General features: G+C 40.1%; 2 protein-coding genes across 37 annotated transcripts in view; both read right to left on the bottom strand.

Annotated features, from left to right (window-relative positions):
* Nucleotides 1-2,586: 2,586 nt before the first annotated feature.
* On the bottom strand, nucleotides 2,587-12,448 carry LOC148414198 (uncharacterized). 3 transcript variants are annotated; one of them, XM_088431274.1, is made up of 12 exons: nucleotides 9,447-12,448; nucleotides 7,825-8,071; nucleotides 7,261-7,332; nucleotides 7,040-7,186; nucleotides 5,689-6,235; nucleotides 5,128-5,220; nucleotides 4,992-5,020; nucleotides 4,733-4,895; nucleotides 3,980-4,028; nucleotides 3,734-3,772; nucleotides 2,929-2,956; nucleotides 2,587-2,844 (listed from the first exon to the last, which is right to left on the bottom strand). In XM_088431274.1, coding segments are annotated over exons 6-11 (303 nt in total). In that variant the 5' UTR covers nucleotides 5,149-5,220; nucleotides 5,689-6,235; nucleotides 7,040-7,186; nucleotides 7,261-7,332; nucleotides 7,825-8,071; nucleotides 9,447-12,448; the 3' UTR covers nucleotides 2,587-2,844; nucleotides 2,929-2,954. The 3 variants fall into 3 exon arrangements, with proteins under 3 accessions (XP_088287400.1, XP_088287399.1, XP_088287401.1); XM_088431273.1 differs by having other exon boundaries at nucleotides 2,587-2,956; XM_088431275.1 differs by lacking the exons at nucleotides 3,734-3,772; nucleotides 3,980-4,028 and having other exon boundaries at nucleotides 2,587-2,956.
* Nucleotides 12,449-14,821: 2,373 nt separating this feature from the next.
* Nucleotides 14,822-23,076, bottom strand: part of LOC148414195 (uncharacterized) — a 46,691-nt gene continuing 38,436 nt past the window's right edge. For 9 of the 34 annotated variants that reach the window (XM_088431241.1, XM_088431237.1, XM_088431240.1 and 6 more), the window contains 12 exons: nucleotides 21,139-22,234; nucleotides 20,834-21,012; nucleotides 20,705-20,775; nucleotides 20,214-20,605; nucleotides 19,893-19,994; nucleotides 19,230-19,598; nucleotides 19,014-19,111; nucleotides 17,468-18,863; nucleotides 17,298-17,362; nucleotides 16,370-16,461; nucleotides 14,955-15,853; nucleotides 14,822-14,874 (listed from right to left, as the gene is read on the bottom strand). In XM_088431241.1, coding sequence (XP_088287367.1) covers nucleotides 20,592-20,605; nucleotides 20,705-20,775; nucleotides 20,834-21,012; nucleotides 21,139-21,435 — 561 coding nt within the window. In that variant the 5' untranslated portion in view covers nucleotides 21,436-22,234 and the 3' untranslated portion in view covers nucleotides 14,822-14,874; nucleotides 14,955-15,853; nucleotides 16,370-16,461; ... (4 more) ...; nucleotides 19,893-19,994; nucleotides 20,214-20,591. Of the gene's footprint in view, nucleotides 14,875-14,954; nucleotides 15,854-16,369; nucleotides 16,462-17,297; nucleotides 17,363-17,467; nucleotides 18,864-18,916; nucleotides 20,606-20,704; nucleotides 20,776-20,813; nucleotides 21,013-21,138; nucleotides 22,235-23,076 lie in introns of all 34 variants that reach the window. The other 25 variants (XM_088431252.1, XM_088431254.1, XM_088431258.1 and 22 more) reach the window with 25 other exon arrangements.

Below are 23,076 nucleotides of genomic sequence, written 5' to 3'. Positions count from 1 at the left end.
ACTGCTAAAGTCTTGCAAGAAAATGTCGACAGAAGAACTATTGGGAGCCTTAAGCAAGGTGACATTCGAGGCTGAGAAGATATTGGAGGCAAATGAGGAAGTGGAAGCTTTCATTGAGGAAGCGGAGCTTTAATCTACTGCTTAAGAGGACATCACTACTGCTAAAGAGGACATCAATGTGGATCTGAGGAAGACGACAGAAGACTGCGAACAGAAGCTTGAGGAAGTGGAAACTATTGTCCAGGAGGTGCTGTGGCGAAGTTTTGGCTGCTCCGAACGCTCATTTGCTGTGGAGGCAGCCGAAAAAGACTGTAGGCGCCTGGCAAGGAAATCCGGCCTTAAGCTGGAGGTGTATGAACTAATGCTCAGCAACCTTGAAGGGTTGGTGAAAAAGGCAAAGGAATCCATGCACCAGTGGACTCGATGGGTTCCAGAAGAGGAACGGCCTGACTTCCAGCAGCGCATCAGGAATGTGGAGGGCTCGCTACTGGAGTTAACCTCAGAAAAAGCTACCCTACTGCTAGTAAAGCTGGAAAGTAGTTCCTCAGAGGAAGTGCCACACCAGTCACCTGCCATTACACTCAAACCAAAGGCACTACCACAGTTCTACGGCAACAAACGAGACTTCTACCCCTGGAGGAAAGAGTGGGAGGCACTCCAAAGGCAAGGGGAACCGACCGGCTCCAAGGAGGTCAAGAAGATCCAACTGCTGGGTAGCCTGGAGGACAAAATCGTGAGGGACCTTCGCCTGTCAACATACGGGACGGCGGATGAGATCTTTCGGGTCCTCGAAAACATGTTCGGAAACAAAATGGCAATTGTGCTGGAAATCATGGAGGAGCTACAGGCACTGCCACCAGTTAAAAGTCACCATCCCAGGAAGATTGTGGACTTAATACAAATTGTGGAATAGGCCCTATTCCACCTCAGTATGACCTCAGTGGACTAGGGAACACCGGTGCCCTGAAAAATCCACTCGTCACAATGTCCCTGGAAAGTAAGCTGCCGAAGGATTTAAAGAAAGAGTGGCTAGTCCATGTGTCAGAAGAGGAAGATCCCTCCCCTGAGGACAGGTTCGACATGCTCCTTAAGTTCCTTAAAAATCAAAAGAAGATATATGAGCAACTAGACTGTGCCAAAGACGAGTCTGCTGGCAGAGAAAGGCCTTGAAGAGTTCCCTGTCATTATGATGATCCTGGAAGTCACCGCAAATGCTGGCCAGAAGATTGGGATTCTGATAGACTTGGCCTCTGACACAAACTACATAACTCATGAGTGAGCTGAACTTGAGGAGTGAGGAGGTGACTCTTGTAGTCCATGGAGTCGGCGGGATGCAAGTGACTGTGGAGACCAAGCGGTACCTGCTGAAGATCCGGGTTTCAACTCCAAGAGGAACCCTGAGATCCCACCAGCTTGTTTGCTACGGGCTGGACAGCATTGCCGAGGTGGTTTAGGGGTTGGCCTAAATCATTCGGCGTGTGTATTGTAGTTAGTGGCTTGCTGAAATTTATTCTTTGTTGTATGCGCGTAATTTAAAAGTAGGTAGTCTAATTTTAAGGCACTGCTAGTTTAATGTCAAACGCGTACTGTGTATTTTGATTATGTAATATTGTGTATCGGGTTTTATAAGGAATGTGAAAAGAGTTAATGTTTTTTGTTTAGGGTTTTTTACCTGTGACCAACATAACAAGGATTGAAGAAAATCAAAATAAAAAAGGAAATAAAAAAGGAAAAACAAGAGTCTGGTCATTGAGTGGAACCCAGTTAGAAGCTCAATTTTGGTACTAACCCTTCAAGTGTGGGAGAAGCACAGCAAAAAAGTTAAAACACTTGACATTATTCGAAAATGAAATTTCTGCTTGGTTATGCTTTTTAGAAGCAAGAATATTCAGGATAACATTAATCATTTTTGCTGAACTACGTTTAGTTTATGTTTTACAGTCAACGTTAATGAAATGACCAAAACAGCGTTTTTTCAGCCCGAGTGGAGGACATTTTGACCCTATTTGGCAGACATCATTCTACAATGAAATTTCTGCTTGGTTATGCTTTAGAAGCAAGAATATTTAGGATAACATTAATCTTTTCTGTTGAAATATATTTAGTTTTTATTTTACAGACAACATTAATGAAATGGCCAAATCAGCGTTTTCAGCCCGAGTGAAGCACATTTTGACCCTTCTTGGCAAACATCATTCTACAACTAGATTATGTACAATTCCTCAAAAAATTGCGTGTGAAGGGCAAACAGCTGAAGGGAGAGGTGTTGCATGCTGGAGTTATGTTGAATGTTGAAGTGCTTGAACCTGTGACATCATGTGAAATATACAAAGTTGGAATTGTTTTAAATAGGCCTATCTTTGTAGAAGATAAAAGAAAAAAACAAAACATTAGGAATTGTGGGAACATTTTGAATTGTGGGAAGAGGAAAATGGAATTCATGGAACAGCGGGCTTCGGGGAAATCGATTAAAGTTGGAACATTTTGAATGAGTCAAATAATGTAGAAGATACAAGGAAATACTGAAAATGATGAATAGTTCTTTAACACTATTTTCTTCATATTTTTAGTAAACTCTCAATTTTCTGGTTCGTAGTTACCATTCTCCTAGTAAAATAAAAATTCTGGATGGAGCCCTGTTGTGTGTGCGCATGAGTGTGTGTATTCGTTTGTCACTTACATGGATGAATTGTCCATCCACGGTCACCGTCTCCTCAGGCAGTTTTTGTTTCATGACGGATAGCATTGACGGCACAGATGAGGCATAGAGGAGCTCTCTCTGTCTGGGGCCTCCTTTTCCTCTGGTAATTGCAGTTGGGGCCCGACATCAATTTTGTGGCCCTTCTACTTATTGACAAACACGAAACTGCTGCCCTCTTTTTGACTTTGGATGCAGTTTTTACTTAGAGTCATGTGTTCTGCAACCACCTTAGCGATGAACAATGTTGTATCCATTCTGAAAGAGAAAAGCAAAAACTATTGACGTTGTTTTTTTTTTGTATTTGATATATGTCAAAACTCATTTTGGCTCTGGGGCCGGATCTACACCTTCTGTTCTCAGGTGGATCAGTAAAAAAATGTCAACTCTAGCTTTGTTTCCCAGAACTATGTTTTATCATTAGCCTACATTTGTAGCCTATCCTACATACCTATCGTAATCACGGATGACAAGAGATCTGTTCTAAGCAAAACACATATATTCACAAACGATTGCATTAGAAAAAAATATGTTTTTGTGTTTGGTGGTGAATGTGTTAACAACGGCTTTATTTTAACAGTTGACTGAATGCAATTTTACTCCTGAACCAACTCACCACACTAACAAACCGAAGTGGAAGCTATGATTATTTAGTTTTTTTGCCTTGATTGTCATACGACTTTGAAACAAAAACAAAAAACGTTATAGCAGCGCATGGCCAGTAAGATTAAGTTATATCATATTAATATTAATCGTCTTTTGCATGAAACCAGATTAATTTTATTTTTAATACACTGGACGTGAGGGATTTTTTCATATTTACTGCTCTCTAGCGGCGGAAGGGAGCATTTGTTTTGATTTCTTTTAAAAATCAAAACTTTTGATAGAGATGAACTACAGACTCGCTTTTTTCGACGGACTGAAGTTTTTGCCGGGTCGAATGAAATCTAGTGTTGTAGAAATCAAAGCTTTTTGATCCACTGAATCCGTCTGAAGCAACTGTGTTGAAATGGGTCAGTATCGCGACGCACTCACATGAATCCATGTTGAGCATCACGACTGCTTCCTGAAACACTGCATCAATGGGACAGTTGTGTCAAAATGGGTCAGAGTTTCAAAGCATTTGACACAATTCAGTATGGTGACATATTTTTGATAAAACCATATTGCATTTCCATTTGACATTTAGGCAATGTATAATAAAAATACAAGAAACTATAGTAACCTTCTTAGAAAACAAAAAAAAAGAAATACTTGTGCAACAAGATACTGTGATGGTACCTTGTTGCAGTTGGTTGGCAACCAGTTCAGGGCGTGCTTCATCTACTGCCTGAAGTAAGGTGGGATAGGTACCAGCAAGCCTGTGATCCTTGTCCTAACAAGGATCGCAGGCTTGCTGGAAGACAGAAAATAGATGGATCAATGGATGGATAGGTATATAATATATATAGATAGAAAATGGATGGATGAATAGGTATATAAAATGCTTCAAACACTGGAATCGGTATTTATGTGTTTTACTTTTTTTTTTTTTCAAAAATAAAATAATTTCTGTCACATTGGTTCCTATTTTTTGGAGTTGCAGGCATATGAAAATATATTTTAGGTACCTATTTTAGGTATGTATGTATGTATGTATGTATGTATGTATGTATGTATGTATGTATGTATAGTATGTACTGTACAGTATGTACATTGTGTATGCATGTATGTACACTGTACGCATGAGTGTGTACAGTACAGTAGGTATGTATAATATGTGGTGCGCATGTATGTGTATTTGTATGTATGTTTGTACAGTATGTATGTAATTTGTGAAAAATATAAATATTGCAGATGAACCAGTGCAAAAAATACATAAATATTTAGAAAAATCTCAAAATAATGAATATTTATTTTCATATATTTGCATATTACTTTGAATAACCTCTTAAATTTCTGATTAGCAGATACCATGCTCCTAGTAAAATAAATATTCTGGATGGAGCCCTGTTGTGAGTGTGTGTGTATACGTTTGTGACTCAACAAACTTACATGGATGAATTGTCCATCCACAGTCACCGTACCCTCAGGCAGCTTTTGTTTTACGTGGGCTGGTGTTGATGGCACAGATGAGGCACAGAGCAGCTCTCTGGTTTGGGCCTCCTTTTCCTCTGGTAATTGTAGTTGGGGCTCGACATGAATTTTTGTGGCCCTTCTGCTCATTGACAAACACAAAATCGATGCTCTTGTGTCTTTGGACGCAAGGTGAGGACACAGGTTTTGCCTTGACACTTATGTGTTCTGCAACCACCTTAACAATGGAGCAATGCTGTTGCCATTCTGAAAGAGAAAGCCAAAAACACGGTTTTTGATTTGATATATTCTAATTGTTTCAAGAGAGTCACTGAAACTGCATAAAGTACAACAGAAGCTCGTATCTACACAACCTCAATGTGAAATTTAGCCATCAGGTGAAGCACAGCCGCAAAGCACCCATTTAAGCAGCAAGGAAGGCTTCCATTTCAAATGTCACTTTTGCACTAAAATAAATAGTATAATAAATAGTTTTGTATTATTATTACATTACATTTCATATTTCATATTTGGACTGCATTTAAGGCATCACATATATTTTAAAATTAGGTAAATCAGAGATACTTATATAGTATAAAAAGAATTTATGTAAATTATTAAATAATCATTTTAAATTAAGAACTACAGTACTATAAATTTATTATAACGTATTCAAAATAACGAATGAGCTCATTGTAAATGAACAAAAATTATCGTGCCTAACAAGCATTGCAATATGCAACGAGATAGTTTTAGAACATACAAGAATACTTTTTTGCGAGCAATGCAATGGCATTCGGCGGAAAACGACATGGCTTTCAGTTTACATTAGCATCTTAGCTTCGTCGTTCCTTTAGTCAGTGCAGAATAGAAAAATACTTCGATCGCCCTAGAAGAGATTAACATTGGCCGAGGGTCCCCACCAGGGCTCTCACCAGACATCGCCTTTATTCTGTGACGTATTATGAACGGTCAGTCTCGTAATTCTTTTTAAACATAATTAATTTACATCTGGACAGGTAACGTTGCCACATCAAATCCGCTCTTGCATCTGCAAAATGAAATAAATAAAAAATACAGTATTTACTAGACCGATTTAGTGCTAAATTTCTTCTCCACAACTCCAACGCAAAACTGAAAGTAAAAGTAGGAAGCTATAGTGTGTTGTTGCCACTCACTCATTACAAAATAAAAAACGAGTATAAAAAATGAAACTTATGCCAACAGGCTGGATTATTAACATTAGAAAGAAAAAAAGAAACGATGTAAAAAACTATTCTGTATGGAGTCTCATGACTTCCCCCTCTGTGCTGAACAAAAGTGGGAGGCGCAGGCCACCGGCAGGTATAAGTGGGCGTTCATCAAATGTGGCTTCCCACATGGCCAGGGGGATAGTGACTGGGTTCCCCGAGTCCTCCACCACCTCCACTATGTCCACCAAGTAATCAACACGATGGTGATGTTTTTGCTTGACTCGCAGATCTGTTGAGTGGAATGATAAAATGAAGTGTCATAATGGATGAAATTCAAAACAAAATTACTGGTTGTTTACATACACACATTCCAGGCACACGCACGCGCGAGATGGTCATCATTATACTTAACTTTCAGTTTTTAACACAAAACCTTATCATTTTGCGTTTAATGAAAGAGGACTACAGAACTCTTATTGTAATTACCATTAAAAGTCGGAATTCACAGGATTTGTGCAATTTTAAGTTCAACCATAGCTGAGTGTCTAATTTATTCCATTTATTCCAATTAGAATAGATATGAATGACTCATGAACAAAAGTGTGAGGCACAGGCCACCGGCAGGTATAAGTGGGCGCTCATCAAATGTGGCTTCCCACACAGCCAGAGGGATGGTGACTGGGTTGACTCATGTGTTTAATTAATACCATTTATTCCAATTAGAATAGATATGAATGACTCATAGTTATGAAAATGCTTCATATTAACACCTCAATTGGAATTAAGAGGCCAAACCTAAGTTGACTTTCATTTGGATTCACAGGTGTGTTGTATTCATTTTATTAATCCAAACACACGTGTCACGTGTATGGTTCAATCAGAATAGCCAAGCTACGTCAATGGTTCTGTCTTGACTGAAATGTGTTGTGAGATTGTAGTTCACATGCTATAAATGGCAGCAAGAGCGTGACTGAGACAGAAGTACTTTGAGTACTGCATTGTTTTTGTCTTGATGTTGCTTGATAAGTATTAAAATACCTTGAACACAGGCAATTTTTGAGTACCACTGACATAGAAGCAATTAATTACTCACATCTACTTTGGTGTACTGCGTTGTGTGCATGGTGACACCGTAGTCATTGCCTCGTACACTCAAATGGGTGAAGCGATAGTTGATCCCCACAGAAACATTATTGAGGGTGGCCTCCCTCCAGAGGGTGATCTTTACAGATGCTTCATCCTGTAGTAGTTTAAAAATGCTCTGTATGTGTTGTTTGAAGTTCGACAACTGAAAATCACTAACTGTGTACTTACTTTTTGAATTGTGATTATGCACATGGGCGCATCCCGGGTGCCCCTCTGCCTCACCATCCGCATTGACTGCATCTAAAGTGGACCAAGGTAAACATAAAAGTCAAAGGCATAATTATGTGTGCTCGTGCCTAGAATGTGTGTGTATAAACAACCATGAAACTGAAAGGGAAGAAAAAAAGTCATTCGGGTGTCCTTGTAATAATCAGTTCATTGCAATAATTGTGTTAACCTGCACGTAACTGTATTTCAAATGCATTCATGTCCTTCTGGGGCAACCTCTCGACAAACCAAAGTAATGGTGAGTTTTAGTCAATCACATTTTGAACGTAAAACAAGTTGACACTTAATGAAAAACGAAAGGTATTCCAAATACAGTATTGCAAGAGAAAGCAAGTAATCGTGTTAGAACACAAAAAATGGGCGTAATACACATGATGGAAATAGAATAATAGAAAAATAATTAATGAATAAATGATTTTTTTTCACACGTTATCTTTGATGAGTGTATGTACAAGAATGTGTGTGACAGTGCTTATAGGTGCATATGTGACCTAATAAACTTACATGAGTTACTTGCCCTTCAAGGGAAACCATGCCCTCAGGCGCCTGATTTTTGATTGCCTGAGGGGTGATGGTGGCGATGGGGGGCACAGAAGGAGCTTGGCTTGGGCCTCCAGGTCAGGGGAGATGGTGAGTTGGGGACCAGAATAAATCTTCATCCCCCTCCTGCTTAGCAGGACATTTGGGGTCCGGCTATCCACACAATTACAAAAGACAAAGTTGTTGCCCTCTGTGACTTTGGCAGCCAAATCTGGAAATAGAACAAGTTTGTACACGCTTTGCCCGTCACAGAGGGCAACAACTTTGTTTTCATGAAATCCGTCCAACTCTAGCGGTCGTTAGGGCAAAAAATCCAGTTTTTGGCCGTGATGCATGTTTCTACTTTTACTGCTTTCGCGATGAGCATCTGTGTTGCCACACTATTAGGACCGTGATATTTCATCAAATAAATTCTAAATAGTTGCCAAAACGGTACAATTGTACCGAACCTAGTATATGCACAACATCATTTAAAGTTTAGTGGTATAATGACGTGCAATTTCCACAAGAGTGAATTGTTGAGGGGATAACCACAAAGCATCAATTTAATTTCAATTAAATAATTTCATGTCAATTAAATAGGAACGTCTGCCTTTTCTAACGTCAGCGTAATATCATGAAAAAGAAATAAATTTTCACACCAGCATTATATTACATTTATTGACTGCATTTAAAGATAGTATTATGTACAACAAAACCAAATAATGCAACAATTCCTGTATTTGTAACGAAATAAAATGTCATGAGTCAGTGGATGAAGTTGAGAGCAATGATTTTAAAGATCCATCAGGTGTCAGTGTTGAGCAACAAAAGCAACAGGTCAAGCTAGCTTAAAGCCGCACGTGGCGAGTCTGTGTGCTAGCAGAAGCGTCCACATATACATTGTGATGGAAAACAAACTACGAAATTTCAGTTGACACTTTCTTTGCACATTAACAAAATAAAAATCCCTAACATATTCCAGCACTCTGGAGGGATTTATTGTGACGAGCGGCGACAAAGCAGTGTATATAATTAAATCGAGTTTTACCCCCCACCCCACCCCACTATTGCGTTGGAGAAAAAAAAAGGGGAAAACGTTGACGATGAAATAATGAAATGTACTGTCTATAATAGAAGAGCATAAAATAAAGACATTTCCAATGGTTCATCGACTGTTTGTAGTTTTACACAAAACGTGTTACACAATGCAAGGTAATTTTTCCTCCACCTGCTAGCCAAGAGGTTTTTTTTTTAATATATGTGGCAGAAGGCCGAATTTTTTTTCACACTGGTTTGCACCGATTTCTAACGGCATTTACAGAACATAAAACAACGTTACGGAAAATAAACCTAACACTATACATTTTGAAGTGTATAACCATGCCTTATATATTAAATATTTTCGAGTTTTTTTGTCACTTTCTTACATTTTGAGTCGGGTCAGTCGGCAAAATGTAATTTGCAGTATTTATATATTCCAAATATATATAAAAAAAAAAACATGTCACAGAAGTACATTCACTCGAAAAAACTGAAACACGCAGAACAATAATTTTGGGAAGGTGTTACATTCGGTTTGAATTTAAGAGGAAATAATAGCCTACCTCTCTCTGTCGTCGTCAATGTGAGGTGGACTTTCTATTCCAAATAGCATAGACCCATCCCACTATCGCGTTGGAGAAATAATGGCCTACCTCTCTCTGTCGTCGTCAATGTCAAGTGAATTTTTATTCCAAGTAGCCCCACCCCTAAGTGGCAGAAAGCGGAAAAAACATTCGATTTTGGTAATGTACGTCATCTTGAAAAAAAAAGAGGGGTGATTTATTAAAGTTGTAGCGGGCTTCAAATCGGCTGTGCATACCGACTATGTGCCTATTCTATTTATTACTACTTAATAAGCATAACATCTAGAGGTACACAGGGGCTTGAGAATGCACACCATTCATAACATCACCCTTAATAATTTAATGAAGCAACCCTCAATTTCCAGAGCATTCAAAACCAATAGTTTCTTTTCTTTTACTTTTTATTTTTGGAGCCATTGATTATTAACTAATAAACGTGACTACATAAGAAATAAAGTATTTGCACTCACCAATACGGGCCCGCACAGTACCTCCATTTATAAATGAAATGGTTAAGACCGAAAGACTTTGACCGAGCAAGAACAGTTTTTGAGCACATAAAAATATATTGATTTTCTGTGTTTGCGACCTCTGCGTTTTCGCTGAGCACGTAAGGACACAACTCAAGCGTGAGCGAAGGATTTGGAGCGAGCAAAATGTTTTTCTGTGCTGGACTGACTGCTTCGGCCAAAATTCTTGTGGTAGACAAGTGTGAGCAGTCTGGGTGTTGTCCAGGTTGTCTCATGAGGTTTGAAGAGGGTAATGTGGACAAAGTGTGATTCCTTTTGATACAGCATTTTGTTGGAATAAAGTTACTGAGAAATACAAGCAGCTTGTCTAAAATGCATCAAGTAAAAGCACAAAAGAAAAACCTCTCTGAAATTGAATATCATTATATTATAATGTTTAATTATAAACATTTAATTCTCTGGATATTATAATGATTATAATTGCAGAGAATTAAATGTATTTTGTGGCATTTAACAATCTGGCCAATTTGCATCAAAGGGGTTTCCACTGTATGACACAATTTTACTGTTAAGCACTCAAGTATGCTGGCAGCATAATCGATGCAACACTGAATGGTGTTAAACTGAATGCGAGAAACAAACGCGAAAAGTAATTCCTAAGAAGTTAAGAACAAAATTAGTTGGTAGAGTATGCCTGAACAGTGGAGAGTGTTTTTTTTAATGTCTTATTAAATAAATCAAGATAAGATAGTTGAATAGCTGCACAATAAGAAATGTAAAAAAAAAAAAAAAGGGAATAGAAACAAATCTGTTCCAGCAGCAAAGAATTTCCAATTGACTTTTTTTTCTTATTCAAACTTTAGGGCAGGGATCACCAAACTTTTTGAAACCGAGAGCAATTCTTTGGTACTGAGTAATACGAAGGACTTACCAGTGGTGGCGGTTGGCAAAGAAATACCGTGCATTCGCCGGAAGAGGGCAATGTTGTATTGAAACGTAACCTAATTTTGTTCTGTTCGATTTTTATATTTTGTATTTCGGTTGAAATGGCTCCATATTATTTCTAAGTCCACTGGAGCAATAGTGTTAATTTATGGATGATTTTCAATCCGTCAGCTAGCAGAGTTTATTAAGGGTCGCGAAAGGGGCTTCCGGGAAAATCATTCACGCTGCTGTCATCAAGTCAGACGCGACGGCACGCGTATATCCGAAGACGTAAAGTGTTCCAGCTTTGTCTATGTTTAGCGGCCCAAAGTGGTATGTATGAGTTTGGTTTATGTTTAAATGCATATTATGTTGTCCGTAGCTGACATCTCTTTTGTATGTGTCAGTTCTACGGTGTGAACTGTTGCAAACAAGTGCAGTCAGTAAAGCATTAGTACGAAGAACCTTGGTGTCTCTCCCTTTTTTTGGACAAAGCCGGCATAACCAGTTTATGTGAAGACCTTGATCATGTGATTGATTTCTCACAAGAATTAAGGATCAGCTGTAGTAAATCAAGTGTAATATGTCATGTATATGTGATTTGCATAATCGTTAGTAAAATTCCTGGAAAATTACAATGGTCTATCACTTGAACTATTATAACTATTATAGCAGACCAGGTCTGCTGGTTATTCATGTGATTTTTGGGGGCGACCCAGTGCCTGCGGCCACTACGTGGATGACCCCTGCTTTAGGTAATTCAATTATGCTGGTAGCATAAACTCTCAAGCAATGTATTATTCAATGACACGGAATTCAAAGTTCAAAGGAAGTTGCATGGTAGAATAGGCTAAAAGACGGTGGAAGAGGTTGAGCAATGTCTTGTTTTCCTGTAGTTTGAACATGTTTCCCATTGGGTGAATAAACATTTAAATATGAACAAATGTTGTTTTAGTCGAGGGGGTATTATACAGTGGAAAGTCCTCATTGTAACTACAATAGTATTTCTTAATGGAGAATTAATGATAAAATAGGAGATGAATAGATGCACAGAGTAGTACAAAAAAATAAAAAATAATGGGAACAAATCTGGTCCAATCGCATCAAAGGTGTTTCCACTTTAAGGCACTTCCATTTTTTTTACTGTAAAGGGTAACTATACATTTAAATATGAAGAAGTACAGTGTTTTAGTAAAGGCAGTATCAAACAGTGGAAAGTCCTCATTCTAACTGCTGTAAAATTTCTTAATGAAGAATTAATGATAAAACAGATGAATTGATGCACAAAAAAATAGCATCAAAGGTGTTTCCACTGTCTGACTCATTCATTTTATTACTGTAACGGACTCAAGTATGCTGGCAGCATTAACCGGTAACTGATGAAACACTGAATGATGCTGAACTGAATGTTGGTTACAACAGCTGAAAAGTAGTTACTAAGACAATTCGGAGGAAATTGGTTGATACAATAGGCTTAAAAACAGCAGAGGGTGTGTGCGTGTGTGTGTATGTACACACACACACACACACATTATATATATATATATATATATATATATATATATATATATATATATATATATATATATATATATATATATATATATATATATATATATATATATATATATACATATATATATATATATATATATATTTTTTTTTATAACAGGCTTCTCATTTCATGACTGTACATTCGAATGTCACCTTACACCAAAAACAGAAGTGCTGCATCAGTCCATCACACTGTTTTAGCTGAGGGGTTTTCATACAGTGGAAAGACAGAATTTAATCTCATAATAACTGCTTTAAGATTTCTTAATGAAGACGTAATGATAAAATAGTGGATGAAAAGATGCACAAAGACTTATGTAAAAAAATGGATTAAAGGAATAGAAACAAATCTCTAAGATCAAACAAGCTTGTCAAAAATTTTAAGTGCAAACCATTGAAAAAGGAGACCAACAAATACAAATACAATGGTTTACGAACTCCCTCTTTTACAAACTTTTCATTTTACGAACGTGGACCGCGGCGTTTTTTGTCCCCCTCTTACGCACAAACCTTTCGTTTTACGAACAATCCAACATGCCCCAACATGCCGGTCAATGTGTCCGTACTATTTTTTTCGCTTTGCTGCATCAACAAAATCAACTGTTCTCACATGTCACGGTAACGCTGATATGCTATTGCTCTTACAATGTTACAGTCACTGTGTCAGTCACGGTGTCAGTCACGGAGATGCTGATATGCTATTGGTCGATTAAGGTCACAGTCCTGGTCTCAGTCACGGAGATGCGGATATGCTATTGGCCAGCGTCACGTCAATCAGAGAAATGCCAATGTGCTATTGGCCGAACGCCTTCATCTAGCTTGATGGCACAGCCGGTCGGTGTGTTGTGAAGACTTTGCAAACTTTATCTGTTAGACATGGCTTCTAAAATTGCGAGTGGTGGTAAAGGAAGAAATAAGAGGATGATGACAATAGAAACGAAGCAGGAGATAATAAAAAAATACGGAGGCGCACGCATAGTTAACCTTGCTCGTGAGTATGGCCGAAACCGCTCGGCATTCTTCTAAGGGCAAGACTTTCCTTGCCAGGGGACGGACCTCGGTCAACAACAAAATGGAGAGGCTTCTTCTATTATGGATTAAAGTGAAGGAAATCGCCTGTGATATGTTCTCGTTTGAGAAAAGTTTTCATTTAAGAAAATAAATAAATTCTGCGGGTTGGTCTCTGCTCCCCTCCGCCTCCACCCAGCTCAAGTCACGTCGCCCCAAAGGTAAATGTCATTTTTCCTTTGTATATTTGTTTAATTTAACTGTACAGTAGATTGTTACTATTTTTTAATATGTGTATAAAGTCATGATGTTTTTACCTAAGGTTTTTGCACGCGTTGCACGCATTCACTAATTAACATAGGTTTGGATTTCCCGTCATACGAGCAATTCGAGTTACGAGCATAGCTGCTGAACGGATTAAGTTCGTAACACGGGGGTCCACTGTAGTTGTGTGATGTGAAGCAGTACATTATAGCTTCATGTGTCAAGAGTGAGAGATTGTATTTATGTTATGGAATATTAAGATGTTACATGAAACATTGTCTGTATCAACGGCAGTGGTTAGATTTTGGAGCTGATTTGTTCTCATTCCATAATTTGCTAAGGCTGCGATTGGCTGGCAACCAGTTGAGAGTGTCCCTCACCCACTGCCGAAGACAGCTGGCATAGACACCAGCAAGTGAGCGGTCCGCGTGAGGCTATGCGCCGACAAATAGATGGATGGATATAATTTGCGAGGGTAAAAGTTAACACAGGCAATAACAAATTGAGGTAGATGTGCCTCCCAGAATGCTTGTTTGATCTCAGAGATTTAACGGAATCATGAGTATGGTACATACAAATGTATTTAAACAAATGCATGAGTGAAAAGGCATTTCATAGAGCAACCTTTGCAGAGCACACAGATGATGGCAAAAATGTATCTATGGATACAGATCATGTAGGTTGGATTGGGGGACTAGGACTGTTCTTTTCAATGCAGGGACAACAGCGTAAGAACAGGAAAAGAGATTGCATTCTAAGGATAGGATGGCGTCATGGTCCTTGTAAACTCCTCAGCAAGGTCGCATGATGAAAAGATGAAGGAGGTGGTGAAGACTAAAGCTGTAAAAAGATAACACTGCATTTAAAACACCACTTAATAGCAATTTGGCTACTCCTATTGGCGATTTACAAATGAATCGGCAGAAGTGGTGCTTGGTTGTCCGTGGTCTTCATGTTGTTGGCACTTGTTTTCTTTTTCTTCTTCATTTTTACTTTTTTTTTGTCTCTTGGGGAAAAAGGAGAACACACGACAAAACTTCCATGATGCTGACATCATCTTTCATTTTCTACAATACAGTAAATTAGTATATCACACTCATGCCCAATCAAGTATCCAGTGACATGAATACTCACATATTTGTTACTGTGATTCTGCTATAAACTGCTTGTGCACCCGAACAAAGAGCCTGTTAAAAAAGAAAGGAAATATTTTTACAACATTTAATGGCTTTAGGAAAAAAGATAGGCTTAATGATTAGCAGTTTACCTTGAAGAGAGGAGATGTTCCAGATGACAACAGGTCCTTGAGCAAGCAGTACAATGGCTCATCAAAATCTTCTACTTGGTGGCAAACGTCCAGCTGTTGTTTGGATGAATGAAATGTGGAGCCACAGGAAACAAGTGGACAGCATCAGTCTACAATAACGAAACAAATCCGTTAAGGGGGTGAAAACAAAAGCTGAGAAAGATATCCACATTTTTTTAGCTGTAATTGATATAAATTACGGCAACTCTCTCCTTTCTCCTGAACAAAGGACCTGTTAGAAATACTGTAGATGGGACAAAAATTACTTATGATGAGCTACTTACCTTTTCCTACCAATAGAAAGAAAATGGTCTGTAGAAAGCACAAAACAGACGTGTTTTAATCCAGAGGGGAACTGCCACTGGACAAGCCTGATGATGTGTCATCAAAGCCTTTGACGCGGTGGTGATCTTCCACTCGTTCTTTGGATGAATGCAACATGTGGAGCCACAGGCAACAAGTGGAAAACATCGGTCTCCAAAAAAGAAACAAAATACACTGAGGAGGTGACAACAAAAGCTGATAGAGATATGCACATTTTTAGTTTTAACTGAAATAAATCACAGCAATTTACACCAGAATGAGGACAACTCCTGCTTGATTGCTGGCTCTTTCTCCTGAACAAAGAACCCGTTAGAAGTAGATGGGACAAAAGTTACTGTCGTTACAAAAGAAGATGATGAGCTACTTAGCTTTTCCAACCAATTAAAGAAGGAAAAAACAGACTTGTTTTAATCCAGAGGGAAACTGCCAATGGACAAGCCTGATGACGTGTCATCAAACTCTTGCACACGGTGGTGATCTTTTCTTTGGATGAATGCAATGTGTGGAGCCACAGGCAACATGGGGAACACATAGGCCTGCAAACAAGAAACACATTCAGGGGGTGAGGACAAACTGCAAAAGAGAGGCGAACCTATAGTTTGTTTTAACTCTTTTAGTGCCAAGCGTTATCGGAAAAGGAAACCTCGAGAGAGCCAGTGTATTTTGCATTTTCAATCATCTTTCACGGCCAACAGAATATTGGATACTATGTCTATGTAAATATGTAAATGTAAAAAAAAAATGAAAATATGAATATATCACATGAAAGATTGACTACCATTCCTTTGAATGCATGTTCAGTTGACAATAGTTATGTTTTATATGTAAAAACACTGTTATCTAGTGGTCACATTTTATCACAACAGAGCTTACAGAACTTATTTTAGATAAGCATTAGTAGTCAAGAGTGTATTCTCATTATGAGTGTATTCTCCATAAGAACATACTTATAACTTTATTATTTAGTTATTATTGTGATTACTATTATTAAAGGGTAGAATTCTTGTCCATGGCACTGAAAGCATTAACTGACACAGTTCACGGCAACTTACACTGGAATGAAGAGAAGTCCTTGCTTGTCTGCCACCCTGGTTTTCAAGTCAGTGCTCCACGATGTATATTTATGGGCACCGATCATTTTAATCTGGGGGGAAAAAAAAGGAATTCAGAACCATTGAGTACAAATATATAACATATATAAATAATAAATAAATATATATACAAAAGTAAAACAGACTTGGCTTTGTCTTACAATATATGTGTAAGATAAACTGACTGATTTAATAGTGCAACAGCTTTGCTTTATGTATTCTAATTGCTATTTTTCTGGCTGATTCATTAGTACAACAGCTTTGCTTCATGTATTCTAACTTACTTTTTCAGACACCACAGCGCCTCTTTGTCTCATATGTGTGTGTGTGTTAAAAACAATGTCAAGGTCAAGGCCTGAATCGCAAGTTATCTGCAAGTTCTGCCACGGTGCACAATGCTCATGTTGTGTGACGGTTGAATTGTGAGACCCCCACACCTCAGTAACAGTTTTTTAATAAAAAGACTGCAGTCCGAAAGCTCGGAGAGAGAGAGGGAAGAGAGACTTTGCAACGAGGCTGACATGGTCACGCTCTTTTTCGAGCTCTCCCCACTGCAGTGGTAAAACTTAATCTCTGACTCCTGTGTTGTTATTTACACCTCTCCTCGGGTCATTTGTGGGGTATCAAGCCCACTTCAAACCCAACAATATGTAAATATCCTTTCCATTTATATCTCTACAATGGCATGCCGTTTAAATTCATATGTCATGCGTAATGTCCAGTCATATGCACGTGCAATCAGAAAGTGACATGAAAAACGCACACAAGTGGCTTCTGTTCTAGTATTGACGTCTATTTCCTCTGAACAAATATCCTGATAAAATACACGGGCCAAAAATTATTTTACTGGCTTTACAAAGGAAGACAGGTTGAATGATGAGCGACTTACCTTTTCCTACGAATAAAAGAAGACAGTCTGAAGAGAGCAGAAAACAGACTTGGTTTAATCCAGATCTACAAAATATAATCAAAATAGATGGTAGTGAGGACGACTGCTCCAAAAGATAGGCAGACCTACAATTGGTTTTAACTGACATACAGTAGTTCACAGTAACTTACACTGGAATTGTCACGTTTCTTGTCTTTTTAGTTTGTGTTGATTTGCAGACTGTCTCCTTCCTCCGCATTGGGCGGGGCCATCGGACACTCACACCTGTTGCGCATCTCGTCAGAGGTTCTTTATAAGCTGGCCGGCACTTACAAACAAGCCTTTGCCGGGTTATCCCCTCGTCAAGCTCGCTTGCCGTCCCGTGAATCCCAGCGCTCTTGACCTCACGTCCCACCTTCTCGAGTCTTCTTGGTTTGTACTTTGTGCGTGTTATGTTTTACGGCTTGTGAACGATTTCTGTTGCTACTTTGTTTGCAGTCATCCCCCGTGGACTCACGTCCTCCTTGCTGCCCTTCTTCCCCGTGGACTTTAGATCCAGACGTTCTCGTCTCGCTTTGTGTTGGTACTTTGTGACTTTGGTTTGCTACTTTGCCTTCGGACTGTTTTTGTGTTTTTCTCACGCCTTGCGTGCTCCTTTTGTTAATAAACTCAGTAACTTCACCTCTCGTGCCTAGTTGGGGTCCATTCCCATTTGGGATCCGCGGGTTATTCGTGACAGGAAGAGAAGTCCTGCTTGGCTGCCACCTTGGTTTACAAGTCAGTGCTCCTTGATGTATGTATTTGGGCACCCATTCTTCTACCCTGTGAGAAAAAGGGGAATACAATAGTGTCGAGTAGAAATTTGCATGCTGCAAAGGCGAGATGGGCTTGGCTCTTTCCAACATTTAAGTATAACCATTTCATTTTCTACAATGGTAGCACATTAAGATTATGTACACACATATCTATGCTCTCTATTATGAGATGAATCTACCATCTCTTCAGAACAACTAACCTGTTTAAAGTAGAGGAGAGTAAAATGACAACACTTACAGTTGACAAAAAAATATTTTATAGAGACTTACTTGGTCTGTTTTCTGCTGTCATTTCACGCTGACGATTATTACATTGTCAAAATTGTGAACAAAAATAATTCCACTAGACCCTCCCTCCCCAAAGATTTTTATACTTTCTCTGTACATTGTCTCTCCTCCTCACCTTCCACTCACCTTACACACACTTTAAACCGTCTTCGCAGCAGATTTCATCCTATCAAATGTCAACATATAATCCCACCACTCCCTCCCATCGACTTGACCCCTCCATTCCTCCATTTTTTTTTTTTTTTACTTTTTCCTGAATTTTGACTCTCACCTCCTCACCTCCCACTCACCTTATCGCACACACACTACATCATCTTCACCCCTGATTTAATCCCATCACATCTCAACATTTGGGCTCCTTCACACAACAGGGACAACTCGTAATTTGCGACTTGGATAGGACTCACCTTTCAGTGTGTAAAACACAGAAGACAGGGTTGTGATAGCTATATTATGTTCGCAGTACACCTGAATGAACAGCACACTGAGGTCGGGAGACAAAAATGAGGTCAAGCAGTGTGTTCTTGTCAGTGGTACCTGTATTTATGAGCTGTGTGTAACCCTTAGAGACTAACAGTTCCATAATGGGCTTGTATGAGTCTGAGAGTGCATCTTCATTGAAATCTCCACATACCAAGATCTGATGATGATCCATCACTTCCAGAGCGTACAACAACCTTTCCAACTTTGGCAAAAAAGAGCGCAGACTCTGTCCCGGAGGCCGGTACACAGCTGCAATGAACATATTGATGGGAGCTTCAAGTTTGACCACAACAAATTCAATATCAGTGACACCCTGGATGTAGATTGTTTTGTGTGCCGGAATGTGTTCTTTCACCCAAATACCTACACCGCTGCCACATTTCGTTGCCAACTTGTTCTTTGCCCCTTGGACAGGGGCGGCTTGTCTCGCCATTGTGCCAGTCCTTTGGTCTTTCTTGTAGTTGTCGGCATCGATGGTCACAATTTCCTCATGAGGCAGATTCAGCATATGAGAGTTATGCTCATTTACCTGTTTGTTTGTGGCAAAAACATGAAGAACTTCCTTCGGGCAGCGGTGTAAGTCATAGCCAGAAAAGCTCTGTCCACTTCCGACAGCTCATGGGACTTCTTTTTGACGCGAAGTCGGTTCAGTAGTTTGGCGAACGGAACGTCATCCTTCTGCCTCATGATTTCGGTCAGCGTGATCATTTCAAAGTTGTCGCGCCAGTGGTCCAGTCTGGTGGGATCGTAAACACCTAAAGGTTTGGACTGTCTCACAGGAGGTAGCTGATAGAAATCCCCGACAGCGATAACGGACATGCCACCAAATGGTAAATTGATTCCTTTGATTTGCTTCAACCGGGCGTCGACATATGCAAAGAGGTCTTTCGACACCATGGAAGTCTCGTCGATGATGAGAATTTCAGCGAGCGATAGCTCCGCTCTCACTTCGTCCAGTTTGTTGCCCAGGCCATGATACGGGGGTTTGAGGCTTCTTGGCAGTTTCAGTAGGCAGTGTAAAAAGTCATACCTGAAATGTTGAAGGCCGCGGTGCCAGTGAAGGCTGCAAGAATGACCGTTTGTTTGGAAATGTCCGCTTCCTCAGCCAGTCTGCGCAGTATTTTTGTAGCCTCTGCGTGAATACATTTGATTAAATGTGACTTCCCCATTCCGGCGCCACCATTGATGTAATAGAAGAACTGCCGTGGTTTTAAGCCACACACACGTCGTATGCACCAATCTCTGACCAGGTAGAAGGCACACGCTTGCGTTCGGTTAAGGGTCCGATATATGTCGCGCAAAACAGCCGGATCGATGCGGCGGCTTCCGTCGCGATGGACATTTCCGTTACCTCGGACCTGACATTGTAGTCTGGTACGTTTTCCTCCGCGTCACCAGGATCATCCCTCGCATTAATTTCCTCGATGCACTCGAGTCTTTGCAGTTCGCTTTCAGGCGCTAGCTGACACCACTCGTTGAAGACTATTCCGCTTTCATCCACCTCTCGGATGGCGTTGTCAACATCTCTGCGTCACCGGGATCATCCCTCGCATTGATTTCCTCGATGCACTCGAGTCTTTGCAGTTCTCTTTCGGGCGCTAGCTGACACCACTCGTTGAAGACTATTCCGCTTTCCTCCACCTCTCGGATGGCGTTGTCAACATCTTTGCTGTGCTTCTCATCGTTCTTTCTCTTCCGGTCGACAATTTGCACAACGGCCTCTGGATGCTCAGCAGCCGGCAACTGTACAAAGGCATGGTCTTGAAACAACTTGTATGTAGGACTGCATGAACCTTTCAACACCTCTGCAGCGCTCATGTGCAAAACTCAAAAACCTCTTACCTCTTTGGTTCTGGACTTCAACTGGCAGTCGGCACGATGAGGCAGATAGAGCTTGAGAATGGATTTTTTTCCTGTGAAAATTTACAGTATTTGATGACGGCGTGTTTACCTGTTCTTTTTTGGACATACCCCATGTCGTTCAGCAGGGGGAAAACATTTCCGCCTTTAGCTTGCTTGCCGTACACGATTCCGCAGGTTGAGGCAAAATCAGCCAAGCACTTCGCTTCAAATTCCTCTGTTTGAGGTCTGCCCTTATACTTTTCCGGCAAGCCGGTCATCCACACTTCAACGGACTCCTGCGTTTGGCCCTCAAGGTAAGAGAGGGGATAACTCATTTTCAGCGCATTGTCACTGGTTTGTACAAAAACCACACTGCAGGACGCTTGCTTCATATGGAGGCCACATTCGCGTGCGACGCACTCTTGTGCACTCACCTCTTTTTTCTTTGAGTACACTTGCATGATTTGTTTCATTTCATCGCTCTCGTTGACATTTTCGCTGCGGGAGTTCACAATCACCGATTTCAGGTACTGGCTCAGGCCGTGTTCAGCTTTGCTGATGTAGCTGCAGATGTAGGTAATGCAGGAATAAGCGTTCAGAATGAACCGAATGTCCATATTTGCATCCCAAGCAAGAAGCAGGTGTCGATTGTAGTTGTTCACCCAGCAGTCTTTGGGCTCTCGCTTGAGCACGACAGAGGTCTTTGCGGCAATTGAGTACAAACCTTCCATGTACTCATCACTGGTGAGCTCGCACTTAGCCAGTAGCTGCGGCAAAGTCAGAGAGGCCGTTTCCGGTTCGTTCAGCAACTTTTGCAAATCAACAAGCTTGGGGTTTGGCGCCGACCACTTCTACTTCTCTGGATTTTCTCCATCACACTCTTCACGTCTCATGATCATGGTTCTCTCGCACGGCTGCTTGAGGAAACCAAAACGGCACTGCGCGCCGGGTGCTTTGATGCACGTCTTTGAATGAGACTTATTTTGCATCTGAACCTCTGTGACTTTTTGATGCAGTTTGGGTTCCTTTTCCAGGTTGGGCAGCTCAGCGGAAATGTAGCGCGACACAAAATCGCAGATTTCTTGATCTGAGGCCTCCTCAAAGATGGGGGCGCCTTCAACCCAAATGATGCAATGGATGTGCAGACTTCCTCTGTGCTGAGACTCCAATCTGTAAAAGTAGTCGACCACTTTTCCAATGGGTTGCGCCGGAGAACAGAGCTTCCACACGTTTGTCAAACATGCGCATCGTTGTCATCGTATTGCTGCGGAGAATTTCACACTTTGTGGCCCAGTCGTGGTGAGCGAAAATCACCCGTTCACCTTTTTGCGCTTTGATGGCGGTGATGACTTCTTCCCAACGCATTTCAACAGTGGAGAATGTGCAGAAGAACGTGGGTGTGCCTAGCTGCCGAATCATGGCAAAAAGGTCCTTGAGACATTTCTCCCAAAAGGCCGGGGTGCCCCTTAACGGGACCATGAAGCGGACGGCGTCTTTGCTGTGTATCAGTTTTTCAACTTCCCGTTTGTCCTGCAACATAGCATTGTTTATTTGCCGACTGTCTCTGGTAAAAGGTTTACCTTTACGTAGCTGTATTCTTATGCTTGATGTGGCCTGGTGGATTTCAGTCACAAACTGAGCAAAGAACAAGTAGTTAGTGTCTCTGGCAAAACGTTCATCCACACAAGACAGTCGCACTAAATCATCTGTTGGTGTTAGTTATATACAGTTTCATATGTACTGTAATTGTATGCTTTTATTTGATGTTAACCAAGTGATGCATCCTCAAAACACATATGAAGATTTTTTGCACAAAATCATCTGTTGGTGTTAGCTATATACAGTTTCATATGTACTGTAACTGTATGGTTTTATTTGATGTTAAGCAAGTGATGCATTCTTGAACAGACATCACCATCTAATGCAAAGGTGAGCTGTACCTATCAGTTCAAAAATGGTGTGCCATCAGGAACTACAGACATCCAGGTACTTTAGCGAGAGCATTTGCAATTGCACAAATCACATCGCCGTCAACATTAAAGACAAATTTTAGCTTCTAAGCAGACCTTAACGTTTATGCAATACACATCTTTTAACCTTTTTGGTATGAATAAAACATGTTCATTTTCACATTAGTTTATTTAAGGTTTTCTCCAATAGTTTCAAAAAATATATTTTACTAATTTATAAAATTAACAATAATGAAATTCAGGTTATCCATACCAATGCCAAAAAGTCCACTTACCAAAAATCTAACAATTAGCCAACAGAGAAATAATTAAATGTACTTTTTATTTACTGTCTTTTATTTAGCTGTTAATGTATACACTGTAACATGTTTCGCATACCCCTACTAATGCCAAAAACAGCAT

This window comes from Hippichthys cyanospilos, chromosome 13 (assembly GCF_059441005.1).
Source record: "Hippichthys cyanospilos isolate Australia breed blue-spotted pipefish chromosome 13, RoL_Hcya_1.0, whole genome shotgun sequence".
NCBI classification, from domain to species: domain Eukaryota; kingdom Metazoa; phylum Chordata; class Actinopteri; order Syngnathiformes; family Syngnathidae; genus Hippichthys; species Hippichthys cyanospilos.
The sequence above is the reverse complement of the archived record's forward strand: the minus strand, read 5'-3'. Positions and strand labels throughout refer to the sequence as shown.

Excerpts from the sequence above, each read along its gene's own strand:
- LOC148414198 (XM_088431273.1), bottom strand. The coding sequence starts at position 5,148 with ATGGCTAAATTTCACATTGAG. Across the intron at positions 4,029-4,732 it reads TGGATGGACAATTCATCCAT|GCAGTAGATGAAGCACGCCC; the intron begins GTAAGTTTGTTG and ends ACCTTACTTCAG. Across the intron at positions 3,773-3,979 it reads TGCCAACCAACTGCAACAAG|TGTTTCAGGAAGCAGTCGTG; the intron begins GTACCATCACAG and ends CCATTGATGCAG.